The sequence below is a fragment of the Taudactylus pleione genome, unplaced genomic scaffold, assembly GCF_031769625.1.
Source record: "Taudactylus pleione unplaced genomic scaffold, aTauple2 ptg000360l, whole genome shotgun sequence".
Lineage (NCBI taxonomy): Eukaryota > Metazoa > Chordata > Amphibia > Anura > Myobatrachidae > Taudactylus > Taudactylus pleione.
Genome location: NW_028284761.1, coordinates 6,650,561 through 6,675,039, shown reverse-complemented (window position 1 = coordinate 6,675,039; position 24,479 = coordinate 6,650,561). Strand labels below are relative to the sequence as shown.

The window sequence follows — 24,479 nt, the reverse complement described above, 5'->3', positions numbered from 1 at the left end:
TAGGAGGGGGGACTGACACTGGTAGCCGGCTGCTGCAGAGGAGGTACAGGTGACGATGGAGGTGTCCAGGCATCCGAAGGGTGAGTGTGGAGACATGCCGGTTATGAGCCACAGGGCAGCAGGAGAAGGGACAGGTAGCACTTCCGCCACGGGTGTAATCCCCAGCACGAGCATCAGGGCCACGGCAGAAATTGAGTCCCCGGCTTCTGCGGGTTTAGGCCTGCCACCACCGCACAAAGGTAGGTGACCTCCACCAGCCCCGTGATCGCCACCACCCGGGACACAGCTGGTGTTTGGACCCCGGGGGGACACTTTGTGTAGTCAGAAAGAAAGACGGGTTGCTAAATGGGGATATTGGTGCCCCAGGCACGAAGCCCCAGAACAGCACGTCTGTTCTCGTTGGCTGCCAAGCCATGCCCCCTAAACTACATTTTGCACTGTGTGAACCCCCCTCTCATTTAGGTTTTCCTATGAGCTGGGGCGGGGAAATAAGTCATTTTTAAAATGGATTACTCCCATAGGGGAATAGTTGATACTATACATGTTATCACAGTCATCTAATTTTACTGCCCATAATCTCTGCTTTAATTTAGTCTTATGAAGTGTGGGGGCCCTAAATCACCTATAGAGGAGGAGAGTCACTTTGGAGCCCATAAAGTATTTTTGCAGGAGACTCACCGTATAGGTGGGGACGACTCTTGAGATACTTTCTTCACCTCCAGGACCATGAGATACCTCAGAGGCTGAGGGAGAGTCCTCTCCTCTGGAACACACGCCAGGTATGGCACACACTGTGATATGAAATATGGTTGAATGCACATAACACCCTTTTTTTCCCAAACCCCAGAATTCCAACATGGCTTAGCCACAAATCCTTTCCTGCTGTGTTCGGAGAAGAGGATACGCTCTGTTGGCTGCCTGGTGAATATAACTCTTTGGACATTGGCTGCTTGGTGGATAGAACTCTCTGGAGACTCCTCACCTTCCTTCAAGCAATGGCAAAATATGATTTTCTGTCCCCTGATCCCTTTTGCTTATCAAACCCAACAATATATAGGCCAAAATAGTCGTGATTTTTCCAACCAGGATTGGGACAACCCTTTAGATACACTTTTGTCCCACCTACACGTAAGGCGATTTCCCACCATTAATCCTTTTTACATGTCTAAGTAGACTATAGTCACATGTTGCCTATGTGGTTGCACTGCTTTCCAGCTCTGACAATTGACATATTACTTAAAATCTTACTTGTGCACCTCATTCCCACTAGCTCCTATAGCAGTGTTGGCTAACCTCGACACTCCAGCTGTTGTGGAACTATATATCCCAGCATGCCCTGCCACAGTTTTAGCATGCCCTAATAGCAAAACTGTAGCAGTGCATGCTGGGTTATGTAGTTCCATAACAGCTGGAGTGCCAACACTGTCCTATAGGGAGCTATTCTTGAATGTATACAGTAATAGGACATATTAGCTGACACCGTAGTTTTTTGATGGGTTCTTCTACCTCTCACATACAGGGCAGGGCCGTACTGGCCATCTGGCACTTCTGGCAACTGCCTAATGGGCCGGGCCGATCCAGTGTTGAACCCTGGCTAAGCAGCTCCACCTCTCAGCGCTTTGCTCGGCCATGATACTGATAGATGGGGGGAGTGCTGCAAGGCCAGGCCCCCATGAGATGTAAATCATGCCCCTTTTGTGGTGAGGCCACGCCCCGGCACGCACACAGGGGGACTGCCTGTGCTGATATGGAGCCCCAGTCCGTACCTGTCCTTGGGGGTTGGGTATGGGATGCCAGCGCTCAGAATCCCGACTTTGGCTACCCAACTAGGTCACAATCCCGACAGAAGAAGGTAAGTATACTACCCTTCCCGGCAGCCTAAACTTAACCGTCCCTACCGTAGCATAAACCTAACCACCCCCCAACCCAAATACTTACTGTCAGGAGGCCAGCGGTCTGGATGCTGGCGCCAGGATTCTAACTGGTGTCAGGATTCCGGCGCCAGTGTCCTGACAGCCAGGATAAGACCTAAATGCCTGGAAGACATAATTTTTTGTGGTCTTGTCCTCTAGTTAGAGCCTTCTGGCTTCACATCTGACCATGGGCGTCAGAACTGGTGGGGGGAGCAAAGGGGCAGCTCGCACCTCCCTTCCCCTGCACGCCCAGGTAAGAGTGGGGAAGGGAGGGGTGGGGGCGTCATAACAATTTTCACAAAATGCCATTCAGCTTTGACTCTATAGTATGTACGGCGCTGCGGACCACTTGTGGTGCCCTATAAATAAAATGTAATAATAATACTAATCTTCACAATGTTTGATGTAATATTTTATGCACCAAATCAGAACCAATAAAAATAATCTATTATAAACAAAATCTATTTAAATCCTCATCCTCCTATTCTATTCAAGAGCACGCACACAAATAGTGTATTCCCTTACAAGGAATATTAGGATGGTTACATCAAACTGACTGAGATACTAATGAAGTCACCCGTGCTTAAGCATGGATATACTTAAAGACGCTTAGGTTGCCTTGAGGACCGGGTTTGGCCATCACTAGCATATATGGTGAATGTCACCGCTTTACAAACCACATATATTGCCCAAGTGTCTCTCTAATGAAAATAAAGCTTTGACATCATGTGCAGCCTCTATACCAGGGATGGGCAAAATATATCCCACCAGGCAATTGGGGCCTGTCTGTGTCCTTTTACACCTCAATCAGCTGTATGTGGTTTTTTTTGAGTGAGGGGTGGGGTGCAGAATGGTGTACTCCAAGATGGCCACCTCCATAGTATGTCAGTATGCCTGTTATTCCTGATCCCAGGGGCTTTGTGAATGCAGCTGACACAGGTATGTGAGGTGGTGTGTGTGTGTGTGTGTGTGTGTGTGTCTGGATACACACTGGTTATAATGTAGCACAACTGGCCTGGACACTTCACAGTGGTGAGAGGGCTACGGGCATCTGGCGTCAAATGTTCAGTCTGCAGCTGTACGGGCCCTGGTCCTGATGCAGTGATGGACACTGCGGCAAATATATGGCAATCCAACAGACAATGGTCTGTCCACGGATACGTCCACCGGCTGCAATCGGTTGCAGTGTGCACCATCGGACATTACAGCAACTCTATGGTTGCTCAGAATATCCAATGTTACATGGCCTCCGCTGCCGGTGGAACTTCCGGCGCAGTCCCTGACACCGGCATGCCCCCCCGACACAAGCCACCACTTTCGGAAGTGCAAGCCACCCCTTTGGGAATCGGCGATGTCCATTGAGAAGCCTATGCGGATTTACAACATCGGGCCCCTGCGCCCAATGTTTTAAATGTGTCCACTTCTGAATCAGGCCCTCTACAGTAGGTGTACGTGCACAACCACCACTTGTCTATTGCCAGCTCTGCGGACAAGTCTGATATAACTTTATCAGTGTGACTGGAGTAAAATCATCAGTTTATATATAGTTCTTTTGCTCTACATTTACCAACTGTCATCGGCATTTTCTCTTCCCCGTTACACCCACTGGGACAAGTATTCAGATTCATACAAACACCCAATGAGATATCTTATAACATTGGAATACCAGCATCGTATTAAAGCTGGTCTCAAGTTTCTGTAGGTGACCGGGAAACCTTAGCATAGGCGGTAGTGCGGCTTTAAAGATTATACTGCAGTATCCAGCTCAGCGGTGGGCAAAATATGGCCGTCCTCTCCCAGCTTCAATGTGACTGGCTTCCTCCTTTGCTGGGACTGCACGCTCGTACAGTGTAGTAAAGATTAAACCAGGGGGCCGTGTGTCACAATCCTAGCACAGCGCACAGGGCACTTATCAGTCATCTTCCTTGACACTTCACTGCCCAGCCATCCCGTGACGGCTTCTTGTCCGCCATGTATGTTTGTTTCCAACAGTTTGTGCCTTAATCAACCCTACTCTCTCTCTCTATCCCATTTTTTCTGTCTCATTAACGGTCTCACCCCCTCCCTCCTCCTTGTGCAGCCTTAAACTTACTAAGTCCCCCACCCCCCCATGCTCCTATATGCATGGCACGGGATCTACCAATGTTTGGGAATCTAAAGGAGGGATCTTTCCATCCTTCTGAACAAGACAGAAATGCTGGAATGTATCGCTCTGTACTATGAGCATTGATCCTGCCTTCAGAAGGGACAGACTGCGCCCAAACCATGCCAGGAAAAGGTGTTCTACTACATTACAGAACCCTTCACTGTTGGAAACAAGCACTTCGGGCTCTTAAGTGTCGCAGAAGTGTTTTCCCATCATTCACGCTGCTGTTTTGCATTTAAATAGATAATATATTTCAATTGATTTAACAAGAAAGAAAAAAACAAAGCCCTATTTTGCTCAAAGATCCTTTGCAAACATGTACCCTCGGCAAAATATGTATGTATGTTTCCGGTTTATAAAGGTAACCTACAGCCCGAGAAATGCACGGCTATAGGATTTGTATGTTCAGTGTTTGCCACTGCTTGGCGAAGAGGGTGTGGTTCAATAGAGCGACAATGTATAGGTTGACACCAAATGGTCAACAGTCAATGGGTTGACAGGTACAAAAGGGCGATATGGTCAAAATATGTCGACATTGGAATGGTTGACACAAAAATGACTGACTTTTTTTTTCTTTTAACCCTAATCTTCACCCTAACCCTAAATTGACCCCTCCCCTTGGTGCCTAACCGTAATTGTCACTCCTAATGCCTAAACCCAACTGTCTCTCCTAGTGCCTATCCAACAAACAAGTGTTGACCATTTTTGTGTCGACCATTCCCACATCAACCTTTTGACCCAGTCGACCTATTCATCATCAACCTTTTTGTGGTCAAACTTTCGACTGGAACCCAGCCAAAAATAGGAGTCTGTCCAGTACTGTGACAGAGAAGACTGACGATATTTTCAATGAAATAGATGCGATAGGATCTTTGATTCTGATCTTTACATTTGGTCACTAATACAGTAGCGGCACTAAACGCTTAAGCCCGTAATACCATGATGCTGCCTAGCTTGTTACATTGCAGAAAGAAAACATTTAAAAAAAGTGTTAGCTGCAGTCTCAAAATATCATCACACATGGAGAGTACACAAGGTCAGTTTATTTAATCTGTACATACAGACATCAGACAAGCAAAATCAGGTTTGCATACAGTAACATAGGATAGATACTAAATAAATAAGGAAACTGTAATTGCTATACACATTATAAATCTATGAGTACATCTCATCATGCCATTTTATGCCGTAAACACTTCCAATAACCTCTTAAATACAGGCACATCTTTCAGTACGAACATGCTCTGATACAATGCAGTTACCAATAAAACATACATTACCATAGGTAACAATAAATACTTCACAGATAGCCAAGCATACCTACAGCGGAAACCGGGGCCCTATGAAATGACGAGGAGAGCAGCAGCGTAGCTAGGAGTATGTAAATCGATTTCATATACAAATACACAAGAGAGTAGACTACATTAAACAAGAGGTCAAGAGAGAATCTTCCCAGTGCTGACGAACTAGTGCAGGACAATGAGAAAAATCACACAATAAGCATAGCGAATAATAAACTCATTAAAGCACAGCCAGGCTGCACTATAAAAATCGGTATTCGAACTGAAGTGCAACATTTTAAATTCAAATGATTTTTAAATAAAGATTTTAAATTCAAATCTTTGAAATTCAATAACTTACAAATAAAGACTTTAAATTCGATAACTCTGAAATGTAATAACTTTTAAATAAAGATTTTAAATTCAATATATTTCAAACAATAACTTTTAAATAAAGATTTTAAATTCAATAGCTTTTTTATTCTTTTAGTATTTTAGTGCAATTTATACAGGGGAGAAGAAAAGCTATCCATTTAATTTATTTTATATTTTATTTTTTTAATTTTTTTGGTTGCTTCAAAGAAGCTTTGTGAGGGTTCAGTGATAAAGTGCAAAATGAAAACTTAGGTGAAGTAGTGTCAAATTGAACTTACTCAATTTGATAAGTGCTCTATGTACGGTCGCTATGGACACGGACGGGAAAGTATCATGTTTCTATCAACTTTGCAATCTAGCAATTCCCCACCTAGAGGGTGTAATGAGAGCAGAGTATTTGTCCACCTTATAAGGGGGTAATTTTATGGGCTGCAATTACAGCCTGCAGTCTATAGAAAGTGCTTAGCAAAAGCAACACCAAGTGAAACCAAGTAATGAAACAAAGTTAATAGTTTAGGCCCTATATAGTTCGAATAGATTATTACAGAGTAAAAAAAATAAAAAAAATTAAATGGCAGATAATATACAGCTCCCAATTTATGACACAGTAAATGGTTTTATCTGACAATCCTGTAAACCTGTAAGAAGTGGAAAGGGGAAGCTGCCTGCCCTGGAAAATAAACAAGGAATCTTTGCCCTTTGAATGAGATAATTGAGAAAGTTAAATAAAATAATCCCTGGCGCAAAGTTACGGGGTGGGGGGTGGTGGTGATCATTTGGTGAGATGGCAAGGAGACCATACCTGGTCCTGTGGTCTTTTATAAATAGTTAAAGAGTTTGTTTTCCCCCCTGTAGGTTAATGCCCAGTATAGATGACAATAATTCAAACAAAAAATAAAATGTAGCAGATCAAAGTAGTTTTATATAAGAATTGTGTTCAAATAACTGCAAATGCCAAATTGTAGAGTATAGAAGCTGTAACCCATTTTTGACAGAGTTTGGTCTTTATAAAGGAAAAAAAAGACGCCAACTACCATCATTGCTAAATATAAAGGTCTGGCATCACATTAAGGTGTAGAATCAATGATCCGTGATATGCATGTGACAGCGATTACGATAGCTCATCTCTGATCACACCTGCATGGGCTGCGAGCAGAGATGAGCGAGAGACTCATGCCACAAAATCGTCCTGATGGCGGATCGCTTGCGTTTGAACCGACCCCTAACTGATCACCACCACCCCACCCCCCCACCAACAGAAAATGTTATGTTCTAAATACAAGAACCGTCAGACGTTTTGCGGAGTGTATGTAAAGCCATCAAGCAGCATCCACGCATCATGGTACCGATGTTGAACACCGGGTCGCGATTTCCTCTCTGCGTATTGAATGCCCATAAAACTGTAGGGATAATAGGCACCACCACGGCTAAAAGATCGGTTAAAAAATGGTCACTCCAGTGTGTTTTGGCCAGACACGTTTGTACTGTCCCTTTGTAAGACAGCAGTGAAGGTCGGTCAAAATCAAGTTCTTTCATGGCACGGTTTGAGAAGGCAATGGGATGAAAATCACTATCTGGGGACAAAAGGATGGCCGAGTTTGGATCATCAGGGGTCAAGTCAATTACACTTGTAGAACCGGCAGAACATATAAACTGGATGCCATGTAAAACAGAGGATGATTTACCAGTTGGATTGTCATTGTGGGATTTAAAAATCTTGAGGATGAGGTTTTCAAGATCCAGGCTGTAAGGAACAACATCTGTCTGGATTCCCTGCTCCATCCAGAGCGAGCCTTTAGCCCATTTCGAATGTACTTTCTCATGATCCTTCTCAAAAGGAATGCCGGCCAGCAAAGCAGAATTCAGATTGGCCAGACTACCTAGGTCACTTCTGGTTTCCATCATGCTGTCATCGTACAGATCGTCTCTGTTTGCCAGTTCATCGTTCAGAAGCAGATCACAGTCCGCCATTTCCTCGGTGACTTGGTCTTCCATTTGTAGACCTTCTGACATTTTATCATACATCGCACTCTCCGTCAGAGAATCTCCCAGTGATCTGCAGATGTAGTCCAAGCATGGTTCATCTCTGAATGCCTCGTCCTGGGCCAACTCCATCCTGCGCAGCAGGGTCTCTAGTTTCTGGTTTTGAATATTTATGTCTATGAAATGTTTCTGGATTCCTTTGTCCTTCTCGGCCAAACTGTCTTTCATGGTCTCGATAAACTGCTTTAGTTGCTTTATTTCCTTCCTGGCTTCCTTTAGGGCAAGCTGGGCCTCAACGCGATGGCACTCCTCTTCAATCCAGTCTTCCCTCATACGGGCTAGCTGGGATTTCAAGTCTTCTATTTCGGCTTCCCTGCAATTTCAGAAAGAATAGTTAGAACCTCAAAATAAAACTCTAAGTGAAAAAAAAGGGACTAAAAAAAAAGTATTCTTGGTACTTTTAGTACTTCTGAAAGGAATTAGCATCTTAAAATGCAGAAACACACTGTTCCTGCAATTGAAAGATAGTTAAAGCTCGTTTCCAAGTTTACAGACATCACCAAGGGGAGGTTCAAGCTGGGGACCGCACTAATTGGTTCCATGGCTGCAGAGATGAGGGTCAGTAATTATTTTAAAACCATAAAAGACAAAATTTCTGCGGATTTGACCAGAGTAGAAGGTTGTAGAATGTGCACAGTCCAGCAGGGAAGGAAAATGCCATACGTAGCAAAAGTTGAAAGGGTTAATTGAACGATACTTGAAGACACTGGCTATTGAAGAGAGGAGAGAGCAGCCTGTGTGTGGGCCCCCAGCTCTCTGGCAGTGGAGTTGGATCTGCTTGATGCTAGAATCTACCGCCCATGCGCAGGTCTCCGGAAAAATGGTCAGTGATTTCACGCATAATATCTGATGCGAGTGAAATCAGACTAGCCATGCCCATTGCAAGGCATCAGCCTCTGTATGCTCTGTATAAGCTCCATATACACGGTACGATATCTATGAACGATATAGATATCGTTGAACGATATATCGTTCATTTTTATGCAGTGAACGACCAACGATGCGCGTTCCCGCATGAACAATAACGATATCTATGATCGTTCGAACGTGCAGGCAATCTGGACGATATCGTCAACTTTGCCTGTTCAGAGATATGGCAGGAGGACTTCACTGAAAGATATATCTTTCAAGTCGTTGGTGGTACAGATCATTCCGTGTGTACCCAGCATTAGAAAACAGATGGAGAGATGGAACAATGGCCCTCATTCAGAGCCGCTCGTTAGCGGCAGTACGCTCGTTCCGAGCGATGTTTGCACATCTGCGCATGCGTACGGTTTTTAGTACGCATGCGCGAACCAGTCAGTGCGGCCGAAAATCGTTTGTACGCTATATAGCGAGTGCCTGCTATTTTGAGTGACAGAATGAGGCGTATGTGGGTGGTAACAGGGGATGGTGCTTGAAAATGGGGAGTGGAGATCCGAACGCAGGCGTGCTTAAAGGTCAAAACGGGCGTTTTATGGGTGTGTATATTTAAAACAGCAGCGTCATTGACCACGTCACTGGGTTATTTTAGAGCCAGAACTGCTCGCAAATTTGTGGTAGCAAACACCAACCACAAGAATAGCGAGCAGTTCATACGCTGGTCGATGTACTCGATTAATCTAATAAATAGCGGACATGACGTAGGATGCGAGCAGCCAGGGGGCGTTTTTAACAAATAAACGAGCGTATGTTTTGCTCGCTCGTTCAGACTTAGAGGTGTGAACAGACTACAATGTGCGTACGGATCATTTGAATAGCCACCCCTTGTTTTTAAACGAACGACCGCAAATAGCGAACGGCTCTGAATGAGGGCCAATGACTGCTAAAAGTGGAGGGAACAGTATGAATCCAACTAAGGGCCAACTTTTTATTATACAAGGAGCAGAAGTGCCAGGGCCTAGCATCAACGTCATTGCACTTGCCTATTAAAAGAAGTAATTTACCTCATACATGCCGACATTTCACTCCCTCCTTCCGGGAGGGAGCTGTAGGGCTTTCTCGGCGGGTCGCAGCGAAAAGGGGGCGTGGCCCGGCGATGATGAACATTTTGGGGGGGAGCATGTGGGTGTGGCATCGCGATCGCGACATCGAGGCTCCGCCCCCTCTTCACAATGCCGTTTTTAAAGGCATTGTGAGGCAGGGGGCGGTGCCGTGATGATGCGATTCAGCGCGAATCGCGTCACTGGCCCCTCCGCTGTCCGGGATTTTGATGGTGAGTGCAGGGGGGGGCGGACGGGTCGCTGGTGCCCAGGAGGCTTGCCTGCCTTCCCGGGAGGTCGGGAGCGGCACCCGATTTTCGGGAGGCTCCCGACCAATTCGGGAGGGTAGGCAAGTATGATTTACCTGCAATCTGGAAATATTTTAAGTCCTTTCATGTGGTAAATCCAAGATGACCATTTTTGACCTGTACATCATTAATAAGGGTTATAGCTAAAAAAGGTAATTTTTTGGGGTCTGTTTTTCAATACCAAAAATGTAAGGATTAAAAACACTGAAGCACAGGATTAACACAGGCGGCTCTTCTGGCCATTCCGAAACCTCTCATACTCTGAAAACAGTTGAACATTTATACAGCAAATAAATGTTGGTTGCCCGCATAAGACTTTCAAGGGGTTTTTCACTATACAACATAATTTTTTTTACTGCATACCCTTCCCATCCCATCAACAGTACTTTGGTGCCCCCACCATCTACTGAATTTTATCAGGGTCTCACCATCAACAAACCCGGGACTTCTGCCCTTGACGCTACTTGTGTACAATTGTGTTATGCATGTTACAGAGAGAACCAATACCATTCCATAGAATAAGGGCCATTATAAAACAGATCCGAGAAGCAGATATGGCTGGTCTGTTGTACAATATAATCTAAAGTATAATATTCAGAATATTTGGTCTCATGGGGAAACTAAAGCCTGAAGGCAAATTCCTATTCTGGCTACTGGACAGTATGACCAAGGAGAAGAGAATGAACTTAATATAAAGGCTCTGCAGCCTGACCGTCCACATACATCATGCTTATAAAATGAAGCAAAGGAAACTTGTAAAATAAAAGGAATGTAGTTTTCTTTGCCAAATAATGGGACAATTAAAGATGATTACAGGTGGGTGGCACAAAGATCATCAATGTTGTCTTGCAGCTCTGCGATCCAGAAAGCGGTTCCAGACAGGTACTTCACAACTCATTTTTAACCCATACCACCACCGTATAGACACAACTTTGTATTACAAGTAAACATCAGCTATGCTCCCCTTACATACGCTGTGCCACTGCTGTTTCCGTGTCGGGTTATGGCTGTGAGCTGTTCTTACAGTTTTTAAATGAAGCATTTTGGTTCTGACTTTCGCTGTTCATCTGGCTGATTACAACAAGTGTAATACTCATTGTAATGGGATGTGTGTTTTTTACCCCTTTTACACCAAAATCCCAGGTCTGACTCATGATTTGGAACACAACACGGCTCAGACCCTTTACAGACTGCAGCTCGCACCCAAGTTATTCCCAGGTCGGCCCCGTTTACACTGCACACGGGTGCAGCTGTTCTCTCCTGCCAGGCTTAGAGAGGACATCTTCAAGCGCTGCGGATCTGCGTTATATGCGGTGAATGGGACCTGGGTCGCATGACTTGTTCACACTGCAGGGTTACATGGTTCGTTCCAGTGTTCAACCCTGCTCGCTACGCAAGTTGGACTGCTGGGTCATTGGATCCGGGAATCCAACCTAAGCCCCTTTTACACTGAGCCGTGACCCTGGTTGACACTGAGCCGTGACCCGGGATATTTGGCCAGTGTAAAAGGGGTATAAGTTGAATGGACAAGCTGCGGACAGCTGACACTTGAAACACAGTCAGCCCCACTTGCTTTTTCAGTGTTCAGAAAATAGACAAGAGTGGTTAAGGTCTGCCATATTTTTTAAGTGAAAGACAGCACCACAGTTGCACAGAGGTTAGTTAACTTGATACCTGATCGGGACCTAATTTGTTTGGAGTGTGTACGTTCTTTCCATGCTTCTGTGGGTTTCCAATAGGTACACTCCAAAAATAACACTGGTGGGTTAACTAGCTGCAGACTATAAATGGGACATAGGGCCTGATTCAGACCCGCTTGCGAGCGCACAGCGCTCGCAAGCGGGTCGATGGTTCCCCACTGCGCATGCGCACACCGGAGCCGGCGTGCGCGAGACCCAGCCAGCGACGGTCGCTCCGTCGCTATGGGTATCGCACCAAAGCGGGGCAGCTGTTGATTGTGATTGACAGCTTGCCCCGTTTTGGAGGTGGGCAGGGGGAGTGGCTGGCCAAACGGAGGCGTTCCCGAAGGAACGCCTGCCGTTTGGGGGTGGCCCCACTGACATCACGAGTGATGTCAGTGGTGAGCTAAGGGTCTCGTCGCAAGCTCCGATGGTTGCAATGGTCGTGACCATCACTTGGCCGCTCGCTAATACTGTGGGCGAACACCCACAGCTATGCGAGCGGCCAGGAGGCAGTCTTTAAAAAAAAAAACAGGGACGCCCTGATTCAGAGCGAGCACTCTTAAAGAGCATTCGGCTCTGAATCAGGCCCAGAGTGCGCAATTGTGGGGGGGAGATGTATCAAAGCTTGGAGAGAGATAAAGTACTGACCAATCAGCTTCTAACGGTCATTTTTCAAACACAGTCAGGAAAATGTCAGTTATTACTAGATTGGTTGGTACTTTCTCTCTCTCCACTTCATCTCTCCAAGGTTTGATACATCTCCCCACACAGTGTTAGGGTATTTAGACTGTAGGCTCCATGAACTGGTTATTCTGTTAATTTGGGTGCACAAGGAACAGGAATTAAAATAAAAATTAGCCCTAGCCGATAGACATTTCTTGTGAAAAAATGAGGACTGTTAGGAAAAGCTGGGACATACAGCAGCTCTATGATAGGTGCAGACACAGCTCAAACAAGGATTCCCAGAAAATGGGTTGTGGATAAAATCTAAGGGCTGAGAAACACAACAAATGAAGGCGAGATTCATGATCTCACAGTAATTAGGAACACGTGCCTTTCCTGGAGGGTCCCCCGGGATTCTTTCAGCTTTGCGTTCAAGTGGCGAATGCAGACCTCCTTCTGCTGTAGTGGCGTCAGATACTGCTCAGGAGAAGGCGGTTTGATGCCGTGGTTATTGCCGCAAGAGGTGTATCGCGCGGTACGCCTATGGAAGAAGAGACAGACAAAAGGACTTGGTATCTGTAGAATGACAATTTTACAAAAGCTTGTAGCTGAAATGTGCAGCTTTTCCCTCAAAATCCTGCTGTGGGCACAGTGCTTAGCGTACTCTATGCATCACTGCGGATGTATCATCACGGAGCACACAGGTAACGTCGTCTCTTTCCCGTAATTTGTGTTGCCGACCATTTCATAGAGATAAAAAAAAAAAAGGGATTTATTTCACTTAAAAAAAAAAAAAAAAAAACTGTGAGAACAGAACAAACTCCTTGTGGATAATACAGAAGTGACTCTGGTCTGGCAGCAGCATGAAACAGGATATTGTAAGTGCTTGTTATAAAATGCTAAATATTTTACTGGGGAAGAAAAATGCCAGAACATACCTCTAGTAATCAGTGCCGTAACGAGTAAAGCAAGAATTCAGAGTAAATGTGCAGAACACCACAACCGTAGTGGGCAGAATATACCCAGTAACAGATCAGACTCAGTGTACGTATATCTGGGGGATCGGTATGAAATATGCGTCCGTCGGTTCAAATCCCGATGCCAGAAGACCGGCACCAGTGGAGATCCCGACAGCAGCTAAGGTAAGTACTAACTAACCTAACCCCAACTCTCCCTTAGGGGTGCCTAACCCTAACCTCCCCAAGTGCCTAACTAACCCCCCTGTAAGGGCCTAAACCTAACCCCCCCCTGCCCCGCAGCCTAAACTTAAGTCTCCTGGGGGGGGTGCCTAACCCTAACCTCCCCCCGGGGGTGCCTAACCCCCCCCTTCCCCTAGCCTAGCCCTCCTGGGGGGGTGCCTGACCCTAAGTCCACCCAGGGAGCTCCTAACCCTCCCCCCCCCCCCTGCGGCTGTCCGGGCCCGGCTTACCTTCGATCGGCATGCTGGGCGTCGGGCTCCCGGTATAGGTAAAATGACAGGACTCTGGATTTCGACGCCTATCATTAGACCCTTGCCGGGATTAGACAGTCGGGATGCAGATGGTCGGCATTTAGACCGTTGGCATCACGACTGCATACCATATCTGTTTGGGGAAAGAAAAGTACTCTCTTTTTGTTGGGGCACAAGTTCTACCAATATTTAATAATAAAATATAAAACTTTTATTGTATATATTAAAATTATTCTTTTAAGAAGACCTGGACAAAGACAGACGACATTAACACATGTAAGTAAGGCAAAAAAAAAAGGTAGCCTCAAAATGAAAGACATAGGGGGTCTATTTACTAAGCAGTGTTAGGAGACAGAGTGAAAAGTGATAAGGTGCCAGCCAATCAGCTCCCAACTGTCATTTTTCAAACACAGCCTGTGAGATGGCAGTTGGGAGCTGATTGGCTGGTACCTTATCACTTTTCAGTCTGTCTCCTAACACAGCTTAGTAACTAGACCCCTTAAGCTCAAGTGGTAAGTATGAGGATACCGCTGAGATCAATTAAGCAGTTTCAATATACTTGTATCGAGGTGAAAAAAAATTGTATTTAAATATGATTTTCTTAATTACAGGGATATAGGACCTCATTCAGAGTCGGTCGTTGCGGCCGCACGGTCGTAAGGCAAAAGGGGCCGGATATGCAAATTATGCACTCGCAAGTTGCGTCGTTAAGATGGGATCGTTAGCTGGACGACCAAGGGGAGGATGCGGCCGTAAGCTTAAAAATACGCCCCCTTCTCGTTCGCATTACACGTCATCTCCGGACATATATAAGGATTAATCGAGACCATCGGAGCTGGTCGTAGAGCTTAAGGTTGACCATACCCTCTCTTAAGCTCTACGATCAAGTCAGTGTAAAATCCTCCCATGTCACATGTGCCATGACACTACTTAGTTAATTATGCACTCCCATAAAACGCCGTTTGCATAGTCAGGCACGCCTGCGTTCGGATCTCCACTCCCCCGTTCACAAGCACCTTCCCCTGTTACCACCCACAAACGCCTCATCCTGTCACTCAGACTAATGACCTGGCCAAGTTCAAGGAGAGAGATATTTCCGATCGTAACAGCTAGTTTGCGCACGCGCATTGCGTATTTTACGCATGCGCAGTTTAGCGAACATCGGTGGCGTACGACCGTGCGGCCGCAACGACCGACTCAGAATGAGGTCCACAGACCCTTGATAAGCTCTGGGTAGACACAAGCCGCACTTCAGCAAAGAGACACAATTCTGCTTCTTTTTAATGAATATGAATAGAACCAATCTCTTGTAACTACACTTGAATCAATTAACCATCATGGATATAAGGCAGAATGTGGAATAAAGAGGAAATATAATATTTTAGTCAATTGAATACCACTCCAAAAAAAGAAATTTCATGCATGTACCAAGTTTGTATAACATAGACAATAATCCATGGCATGTAGTGTAGTAATATTATCAAACTGTATTTTGTAACAGAAAAGTACTTTGTATTTAATGAATAAAAAATAAAATAAAAATAAAAATATATAAATAAATTGATTCTATCCAAGATGATAGAGAAATGAGATAGATACCACTGACTATTAGCAGTCCTTTATGATATCATATGGGGTGAGAGTGTAGTATGTGGATCAGATGTCTCCCTCCATCTTTCTTCAGGTAGGAAATGGGGACGGGTGCATGCTAGCTGGATATCCAGTGAAGACAGCCTAACCCACTAAGGCTGCATCATTAACCCACACCCTAACCTGACCACTATTTATTCTGAGATTCGTTTCAGGCACTCTCATTTCTCTGCCCGTGACGTGGCCCTGCCCCCAGCTCTGCAAGCAGTGTCTGACTATACAGAAGTGAGGCTGAGCTGTTGCTGCCTCATCTCTCGTCTCCCTGCAGTCCCAGGGAGCTCCACAAAGCTGGTGCGTGTTAACTAGAATAATGATTACACTATACAAAGAAGCCGTTTATAAGTTATAAATATCTTCTTTGTATTATTCTAATCATTTTTATATCAAATCTCGGTAGTAGGACAGGGGAGGCTCCGTCTCCCCTGCCTCCATGTCCCTGACACTGAATGGCGTCTGCAATGCGAATCGGACACAAAACGTAAAGAAAAACACGGTACACGTTTTACACGTATACTCCTGGTCCGTTGGAACAAAAATCTCCTTATGGGTCTTGGTCAGGGTCATACACACCTCATAGCGGGGCTGGTATCGCTCCCCTTGTAGGAGCCAGAGTTACTGCTGCTAGGGGAGGAGATTCCGTACGCATCATGAACATTCGTCGGGCTCATCGGACTTCTGTACATCACGGAAAAGAGGTCACGGGAGGCAGGGGGACTATGCACAGGCTTTCCTGATGAACACGTATGGCCCTGTCCAGGAGAGACACGGCTGGAGCAAGCACACAAAAGATTTCAAGTTCGAATTAAACCACAAACTAAAAAGTTTGAAATCCATATTTTAAAGTAAAAAGGAATAAAAACAACAGAACTGTTCATCCAAACAAAAAAGACACAAGCAAAAAATACATAAATAAATTATATCCACAGTTTAAACATTTTATCAAATTGTGGGTCAGTTTGCGATTATGGGGGTGCAATTTCTGTACCTCTTGTTTCCAGAATGTTGGAAGGTTTCTATATTGGGTCCACATTTGAGATGCATTTTAGAACTGAAGACACCAAAGGAAGAAATGTTAAAGGGTTTCTTTGGAATGTGTCTTACAGACCAGCACCATTAAAGAGCTCAACTTCATCCACATAACATGAATATTGCCTGTTGTGCATCTCTCAAAGAAGAGGCAAAATTTTGTAGCAGCTTTCATCGGTGACTTACACGCCTAAAATGTACTATTTTGGACAGTGCCTCTATTCCCTTTATAACAATGCTGCTGTTTGAAAGCATCAAACCAGGGACCTTATACATTTTGCAGGAAAAAAAAAAGGATTTTGTGCTGGAACGTTACAGAGGAAGACGATGCAACCGAGTAAACAGCCAATTATGAAATAGAATGGTGAGAGCTGAAAGATGACAGCTTGGGCAATAAAACCCCATTTAAGTCTCAGGTCCAGTTGCCCAGGATGGGGCCTATATAGCCGATGTACAGGCATTGCTGGAACCCTTACCCCTAATTGTGAGTGTTGTGCCCCTGTTGTCTTCTATGGTAAAACTGCACATTAGCAGGCACCAGATACTCTTAATAGCTTTAAGGCTTATAGCAGTGTTTCCCAAACTGTGTGCCGTGGCTCCCTGGGGTGCCTCAGGATGGGGGTCCAGCACCAAATCAAATTATTTATGGTCAATGTAATGTAAATATGTGGACAAACAGAAGCGCAAACATGTCCCCATCACATAAGTGACCCCAAGAATGACAGGTCAGCACAAGTTACTTCACTTTACTAGTTCACTATATTTTTTTCTGAATTTCTCAATAACAAACTTTTGGCTTAGGGGTGCCGTGAAAACAATTCTGATACTCTAGGGCGCCGTGAGTCAAAAAAGTTTGGGAACCACTGGCTTATAGGGCTACCCAACTCTTCAAGATTTAATCTTTATTCTAAACTATATAACATCAAATATAGTACCATTAGGAAAAATTTATGTACATGCATGAATTAAAAATTTCAAAAAATGAGCAATATACAAAAAAAGTTTTATTCTAAAATATATTTTTCACTTGCTGATGGCAGGTTTAGACATTCCACTCTGCAAATTTTAGCAAAACTTTTTTTTCTGTGCTTTTCAATCATGTTTTTATAGTATAAAACAGATCAGTTTATTTGTATTGTCCAGAGATTAAATGCAAAACTTCCCTCTGCATCCAAATGTATCCAGTACAGGGACAGGTCAGCCGAACTGCCCTTGTAGCACAAGTCAATGGCAAAAACATCTCTGCCAGATGATGAAAAACCATGGCTAAAAAGCACAGAAGTCCTATGCCCTATGTATCTAGTAATAGTTACAGGAAGAGAATACTAGTCGTTAAAAATTGCCTGGAACGTAAAAAACACCTTTACCAACGGCAATAATTACCAATTTAATGTAGTAAACTTTGCAGGGCTGTTTGGATGATGCAATAAGCCCCCCACCCCCTCCCCAGCATGTGCATACAATGCTGAATGAATGGACACTGACATTGTGTTATATATGAAGGTGCACCATATAAACACTACACAGGATGATGCACACTTATATGGTGGCGTTACACATGCAGTCACCTCTCGGCTGTTATCCTGGGGAGGCGTTTCTGAGGCTCTGTGCGGTAAGGCAAGTCTTCCGGAACAGGAGAGAGGAGAAAGGCAGTGCTAATTATGGATCACATGTTATAGGAAAAACTAAAAATGCTAAAAAAATAAATAAACTAAAAAAAAAAAGTGCTCTGGCTATATGTATGCCACTTACCCCCATGTACATTATCTGCACAAAATAATAAAATTCCCTATGCCACCCCTCTTCAATGCCAACTGCGCTATGCCCAGTTGTAGAATGCAAAATTAAACCCGCTTTATAAAAGGAAGACTGTACATACACAGATTTTTTTTCTTTTTAATGGGATATGTACTAAAGGGGACCATAAATTGCAACTTGGAATCTAAATGTATTTCAACATTGCTATAAAAAAAAAAAAAAGAGGAGGTCAGCGATTTTAGGTTTTGGCAGACTGTAGTTTAATCCTAGAGCTGGGAAATACACTAGGGGGGTAAACACTTTGTAACATTTTACAGTATCTCCCTTCAAATCTATTTATTTTTTCCCAAGACTTTAGCCGGAGTAAACTAGTGTGTACTAATAACTCATTTACCATTTGTACGAGAGAGAGAGAGAGAGAGAGAGAGAGAGAGAGGAGAGAGAGAGAGAGAGAGGAGAGAGAGAGAGAGAGAGAGGAGGAGAGAGAGAGAGAGAGAGAGAGAGAGAGAGAGAGAGGAGAGAGAGAGAGAGAGAGAGAGAGAGAGAGAGAGAGAGAGAGAGAGAGAGAGAGAGAGAGAGAGAGAGAGAGAGAGAGAGAGAGAGAGAGAGAGAATATATATATACTAACATCTGTTTTCCTTTTCAAAACCGGCATCTTTCCTACAGTAATCCAAGTGGATATGCAAATAGAACACGGTACCTAACTCATTACAGTCACCATCGGGTTGGGTATGAGATGCCGGCGTTCGGCATCCCGACAGCTGGAGGTAATTATACCGAACCCCTAACCCTCCTTCTCCGGTGCCTAAACCTCTCCTCCCCCCTAGTGCCTAACCTAACCCTCCGCCCAACTCCACTACTTACCTTAGGGATTCCGGTGGTCAGGATGCTGGTGTCAGTATTCCGATAAGTGGCGGGTTTCCGGCGTCGGCATTCTGACTGCCGGAACCCCGCAGTCGGGATATTGAATGTATCCCATACTATCAGCTAGAGGGGTAAATCCAAAACCTGCAAGGAATACGCCTTTCCGAAAAGGTTTAATGATGTTACAATCACGTGAACACAACCATGCTGTACCCGGCTCTGAGTCAGATTAACAATGGGGCGGATGGCACTATAGCTCCAGGCCCCTGCATAAAATAGGCCCATCACCATGCCATAAAATTCCCTAAATTGCAATTATAGAATATCAACTGATCATAGAGAGATAAAATATAGGACGTATTTTTTTTGGGAGGAGCAGTGGTGCATGGGGGGGGGGGGGGACGGGCTGGTAACTTTGCTGCAACAATTGATGAAAGAGGAGAATCCGAGGTGTTGGCAGTTTAATCAGGGTCACAGAGACTTTTCTAAAGACCCCGCACTGGTCCTCGGGAGGCTCCCAATGCTGAATAGCTCCCCCTATAGTATATTTCATGCAAGAAAATTCCCTTTTATAAAGTGCTAAAATAATTATTATGTAAGACGGCTCATGGTGTGGATTTATAGAACAGAATATTTCTGGCATATAATATGTGCACTACATAAAATATGTAGCTTCGAAGTGTACTGTGAGCCTTTGCAGTTGGAAAAATGCTGGGTGTTGTAGTCCCCAGTCTTAGGTCATTGGTTCACATTGTTTTGTTAAAGCACCAGAGCACGGGAAAAATGGATGCATTGTTCTGTGATCACCCTAAGCGGTGTAGTGTCACCTTCATAGTCTCCCCCCTGAGACAAGAGACTATCTACAAACTCTTACTTGCGTGAATGTGCAGTCTTCTTGCCCCCTGGCACAGCATTTATATGGACCTCTGGGGCGGATATGCTGCCAGTACTGCTGGATGAACTGAAATCCGCTTCACTTCCTAAATTGTAAGAAGGAAAAGAAAAAAGAAAAAGAAAGAAAAGCGGATTAAGCTGCCAAACACCTGCAGGATAAACAGGAACGATCCAGATCACTCAGAGGAGAATTCAGTACATATACATCGTACAATATAACGTTACACACTGCATCCAAAGCTATTATCTGGGACATATCAGCCAAAGGTCACCGTCATTTGTATGGGTCACGCGGAGGCAGCTTTCCTCTGCCAAAACATAGTACATGATGTGGGAGAAACAAAATGATTCCCGCACAGGATAAATATACAAAGACTTGTTTAGGGAAGAGAGTGCTCACTTTTATGTTATAAATTTACTTTTAAAAAGGGATAGTAAAATAATAACTCCAACTTATGCTAAATACATAGAGAGAAACATAATAACATACAGCAAGCAGCAATAAACACAACACAAATGTGCAATAGTGCAAAATATAACAATTAGGGATGTGCATCAACAGTGGACAATACACTCACTAGAATGAATGCTTTGTATTACATTTTTAATATAACGTTTTTTCCCCTAACCTCTGCATACAACAGTCTTAGGTTTTCATCAGTAAACAAGTAATTCATTATTTTTCACACATGTGTGGAAACAGTATGTAATGCCGGCGGCTGTTTAGCTGCCATATTAAATACCGACAGCGGCAGCCCGGCGGGTAGAAATCCAGACACTTCGAGCTAAGTACCCTAACCCTCCCTTAGGGTTAGGGCACTAGGGGGGGTTAGGGTTAGGCACCCCTAACATCCCCCCCATGGGTGCCTAAACCTAACCCCCCTCCCCACGCCCTAAACCTCCTGGGGGGTGCCTAACCCTAACCTCCCCCCCTAATGCCTAACCCTAATATCCCCCCCATGGGTGCCTAAACCTAACCCCCCCTCCCCACGCCCTAAACCTAACCCTCCTGGGGGGTGCCTAACCCTAACCTCCCCCCCTAATGCCTAACCCTAACCTCCCCCCCTAATGCCTAACCCTAATATCGCCCCCATGGGTGCCTAAACCTAAGCCCCCCTCCCCACGCCCTAAACCTAACCCTCCTGGGGGGTGCCTAACCCTAACCTCCCCCCTAGTGCCTAACCCTAACCTCCCCCCCTAATGCCTAACCCTAATATCGCCCCCATGGGTGCCTAAACCTAAGCCCCCCTCCCCACGCCCTAAACCTAACCCTCCTGGGGGGTGCCTAACCCTAACCTCACCCCCTAGTGCCTAACCCTAACCCCCCCCCCTTCCCCCAGACTGACCCTAACCTTCTCCAGGGGGTGCCTACCCCAAGTCCCCTCTATCCCCCCCATCCCTGGGCTAAGTGTATACTTACCCGGCAGAGGATGATCGGTCCTGCGGCATATTTATCACAATCCGCATCTCAGATGAGGATGTGATGTGATGAATTCACCCAAAAATCTTAGGGCCTGATTCAGACCCACTCGCGAGCGGCTGTCCGCTCGCAAGTGGGTCGATGTTATGCACTGAGCATGCGCACGACGGAGGGAGCTCCGTCGTGCGCATGCGCCAGACGCGACGAGCGAAGGAAAGTCCTTCGCTCGTTGTGTCCGATCAAAGGGGGCGTGCTGTCAATGTTGATTGACAGCACGCCCCCTTTGGTGGGCGTGCCGGGGGCGTGCCTCCCTGACGGGGGCGTTCCCACGGGAACGCCTCCCGTCAGAAGCCGGCCCACTGACATCACTAGTGATGTCAGTGGGAGTGATTTTGGCTCTGATAGAGCCAAAATCACTCCGGAGCTTGCGGTTGAAAACCTCAACCGCAGGCTCCGGCTCGCAAATTCGATGGTCGCGATGGTCTCGACCATCGCGGCCATCACAAAGCACGCTCGTATAGCCTGTGGGTGGTGACAAAGCCATTTTTAAAAACTATTTCCTCTTTCTGCTATCACCGCCCAGGATTGCCATGACCGTTATTTTCTTTTGGTTTAAGGACATGTTGGTGGATCATGATCAAAGCTCCACGTATTATACAAGATGCAGTAATGTCATGTAATCCGGTTACACAGGTGAGCTTTGTTTCCTGTACAAGTGCTCTCGCTTTGATCTGCAAAGATCCTGTCTTTGCCTTGCAACAAAAAAATAAAATAAAAACTAATTAGGGACAATAATAGGTGTCCTGTACAAAAAAGTACAATTACAGCCAATCGGCTCCTTCAGTTCCGTAGGATTTTCGGTTTGATATTCAGTTTTTTTCAGGTTGTGAGACCAGACGACAGCGCACCCCGACAGCAGAGCCTCCCTTTTGATTGCAGGGGTGTTCCAAATATCCATATATCCTGCTGGAGGAGCAGAGATTCTATGCTGGTGTTGCCATGGAGACGGACGTTAACGTATCCTGGTGCTCGCAGGTCAAGTAAGCGAATCTAGAAGGCTCCATAGCAACCGAGAGGAGAAAGGAAAGACTAAGCACGAGGGAAAGATCAGCAGCTGCTGTGCCGAACGGGAACAAATTATATTATGTTCTGTCTCCTGAACTGAGGGAAGAGGCAGTGGGTGTACAAATGGCAATAAAACATCTCTAAAAAGACACTGGGGGAGATGCATCAAGCCTGTATCATGCCTTGGGAGATAAAGTGGGGAAGTTATGCAAAACAACCAATCCTTTATCTACCACAGGGTCGGACTCATGGACACAGCATTCAGATCAAATTTTTACGTAACCGAGTGATCAGAACTGCGCATGCGCCAAGCCCCCTCTGCGACCCCGCACTCATACCTTCAGGGACAGAAGTTTGATTGATAGGAACGCACCGCTTGGGGGAGGAAACGGGGGAGTGGTCGAGAAAACGCAGGTGGGTCGTTGCCATTATGGAGGGCTGGTCGCAGTAGGCAAACTATCCACTATCCACAGGTGCTCAATCTCCGCCATTACAGTAAATGTTTTATTGATATCCATGCTTGAGCACAGATGGCCACCTGGACTCAATGTATATCCTTAAAAGCTGGACTGTAAGGCGGAGTTTGGGAACCTCTGCCCTATGCACATAAGATGGACCCAGCGTCTCAGTCCAGGAGCCCATGGTCTGCGTGACCATGGGCTTACTAACATGATTATCGGAGAACCTGGGTATGGCTGCGAATATGTACCCAGTTGCCATGGCTCCGGTGGGAATCTCCGTACTGTTAGGGGAGGGTGCTATTTTACAAACAAACACACCTCTGCAGAGGCGTTTCTGGGGGTGGTGACCCCAGGTGCGGCACTTACCGACCTCTCTCGTACACGTCCAAGGGGCGTGGCTTCATTGCCATGGCCCCTCATGTGCGCTTTTTTTTGGGGTGACACCCAAGCAACCCCCCTCTTCATCATGCTAAAGGGCTTTCCCCACACTCTGTGGACACAAGGGGGGGGGTTTGACACACACATATGCACATCATCTGTCACCTCACCTGCAGCACTACCCAGCGACAAAATCCGAGGAGTGTGACACCAAATTAGCAGAGTAGCTGGGTGCAGCCCGCACATACATAGTGATGCCGCTGCCGACAGCATACGAAATCACACCGTACGTCTCTGAATCAGGCCCACACAGTCTTGACGCCGACTGGTTGTTTTGGGCAACTACTCTCTCTCCAAGGCTTGATACATCTCCCCTATAATGGGGGGAAGACGGGATTTACAACAGGGTTCCCTCTGTGTGGTGCACCCTGGAAATATAGGGGATGAAAACCTTCAGTCTGTATTCTTCAGTAGGGTAACCTCCACCTACACCCCCCAAAAAGTATCATCCATTACATAAACCATGGTGTTGTTTTATTTTATTTTTAGGTCTGGCGATATGAAAGAAGAGTCACACATCACCATAATCAATTTTTAAAATGGATACACCGCATTGTGAATTGCTTTACAGCTTCGTTGGGTCAGTCTGCGGGGACATAACACCCAGCTAGCCAGGGCATACACGCGCAGCAGAGTCAAAATCCCAGACGTTCCTTTCAATAGTGAAACTGAAAGCCAAAAAGAAAAAAAAAGAAAAAGAAAAAAAACTGACAACTAAAAATATAAACATTATATAAAAAAATATATTATAAACTTGCTGTATAAAAAAAATAAAAAATAAAAAAATTATTCTACACAGAGTTAAAAACATGGGTGCAACTGGTCACGTGCACTTCTTCATCCCTTCTGTAATTAATGTTGATTTCCATAATGCCCCCTAGAATAAGAAATTATTTTTCATTCTTCGCATTAAAAAATTTAATAAAATGTTTTATGTCTAATACATTGTTTTTGGTGTCTATTTTTGTAGAAGACAAACACGCCCTTCCTTTGTATCTGTTCCTCAGTAGCACGTGAGTGCCAGAACAGGACGCTAGGTGGATAACCATCCCCACACCCTTCCCTAGCACAAGCACTTTAAA

The 24,479-nt window shown here is 45.2% G+C and overlaps 1 protein-coding gene across 3 annotated transcripts in view; it reads right to left on the bottom strand.

The window, feature by feature from the left end:
* Positions 1-5,082: 5,082 nt before the first annotated feature.
* Positions 5,083-24,479, bottom strand: part of SYBU (syntabulin) — a 55,356-nt gene continuing 35,959 nt past the window's right edge. For 2 of the 3 annotated variants that reach the window (XM_088444379.1, XM_088444378.1), the window contains 4 exons: positions 19,994-20,099; positions 16,042-16,239; positions 12,763-12,912; positions 5,083-8,070 (listed from right to left, as the gene is read on the bottom strand). In XM_088444379.1, coding sequence (XP_088300505.1) covers positions 6,987-8,070; positions 12,763-12,912; positions 16,042-16,239; positions 19,994-20,099 — 1,538 coding nt within the window. In that variant the 3' untranslated portion in view covers positions 5,083-6,986. The remainder of the gene's footprint in view (positions 8,071-12,762; positions 12,913-16,041; positions 16,240-19,993; positions 20,100-24,479) is intronic. The other variant, XM_088444380.1, reaches the window with a different exon arrangement.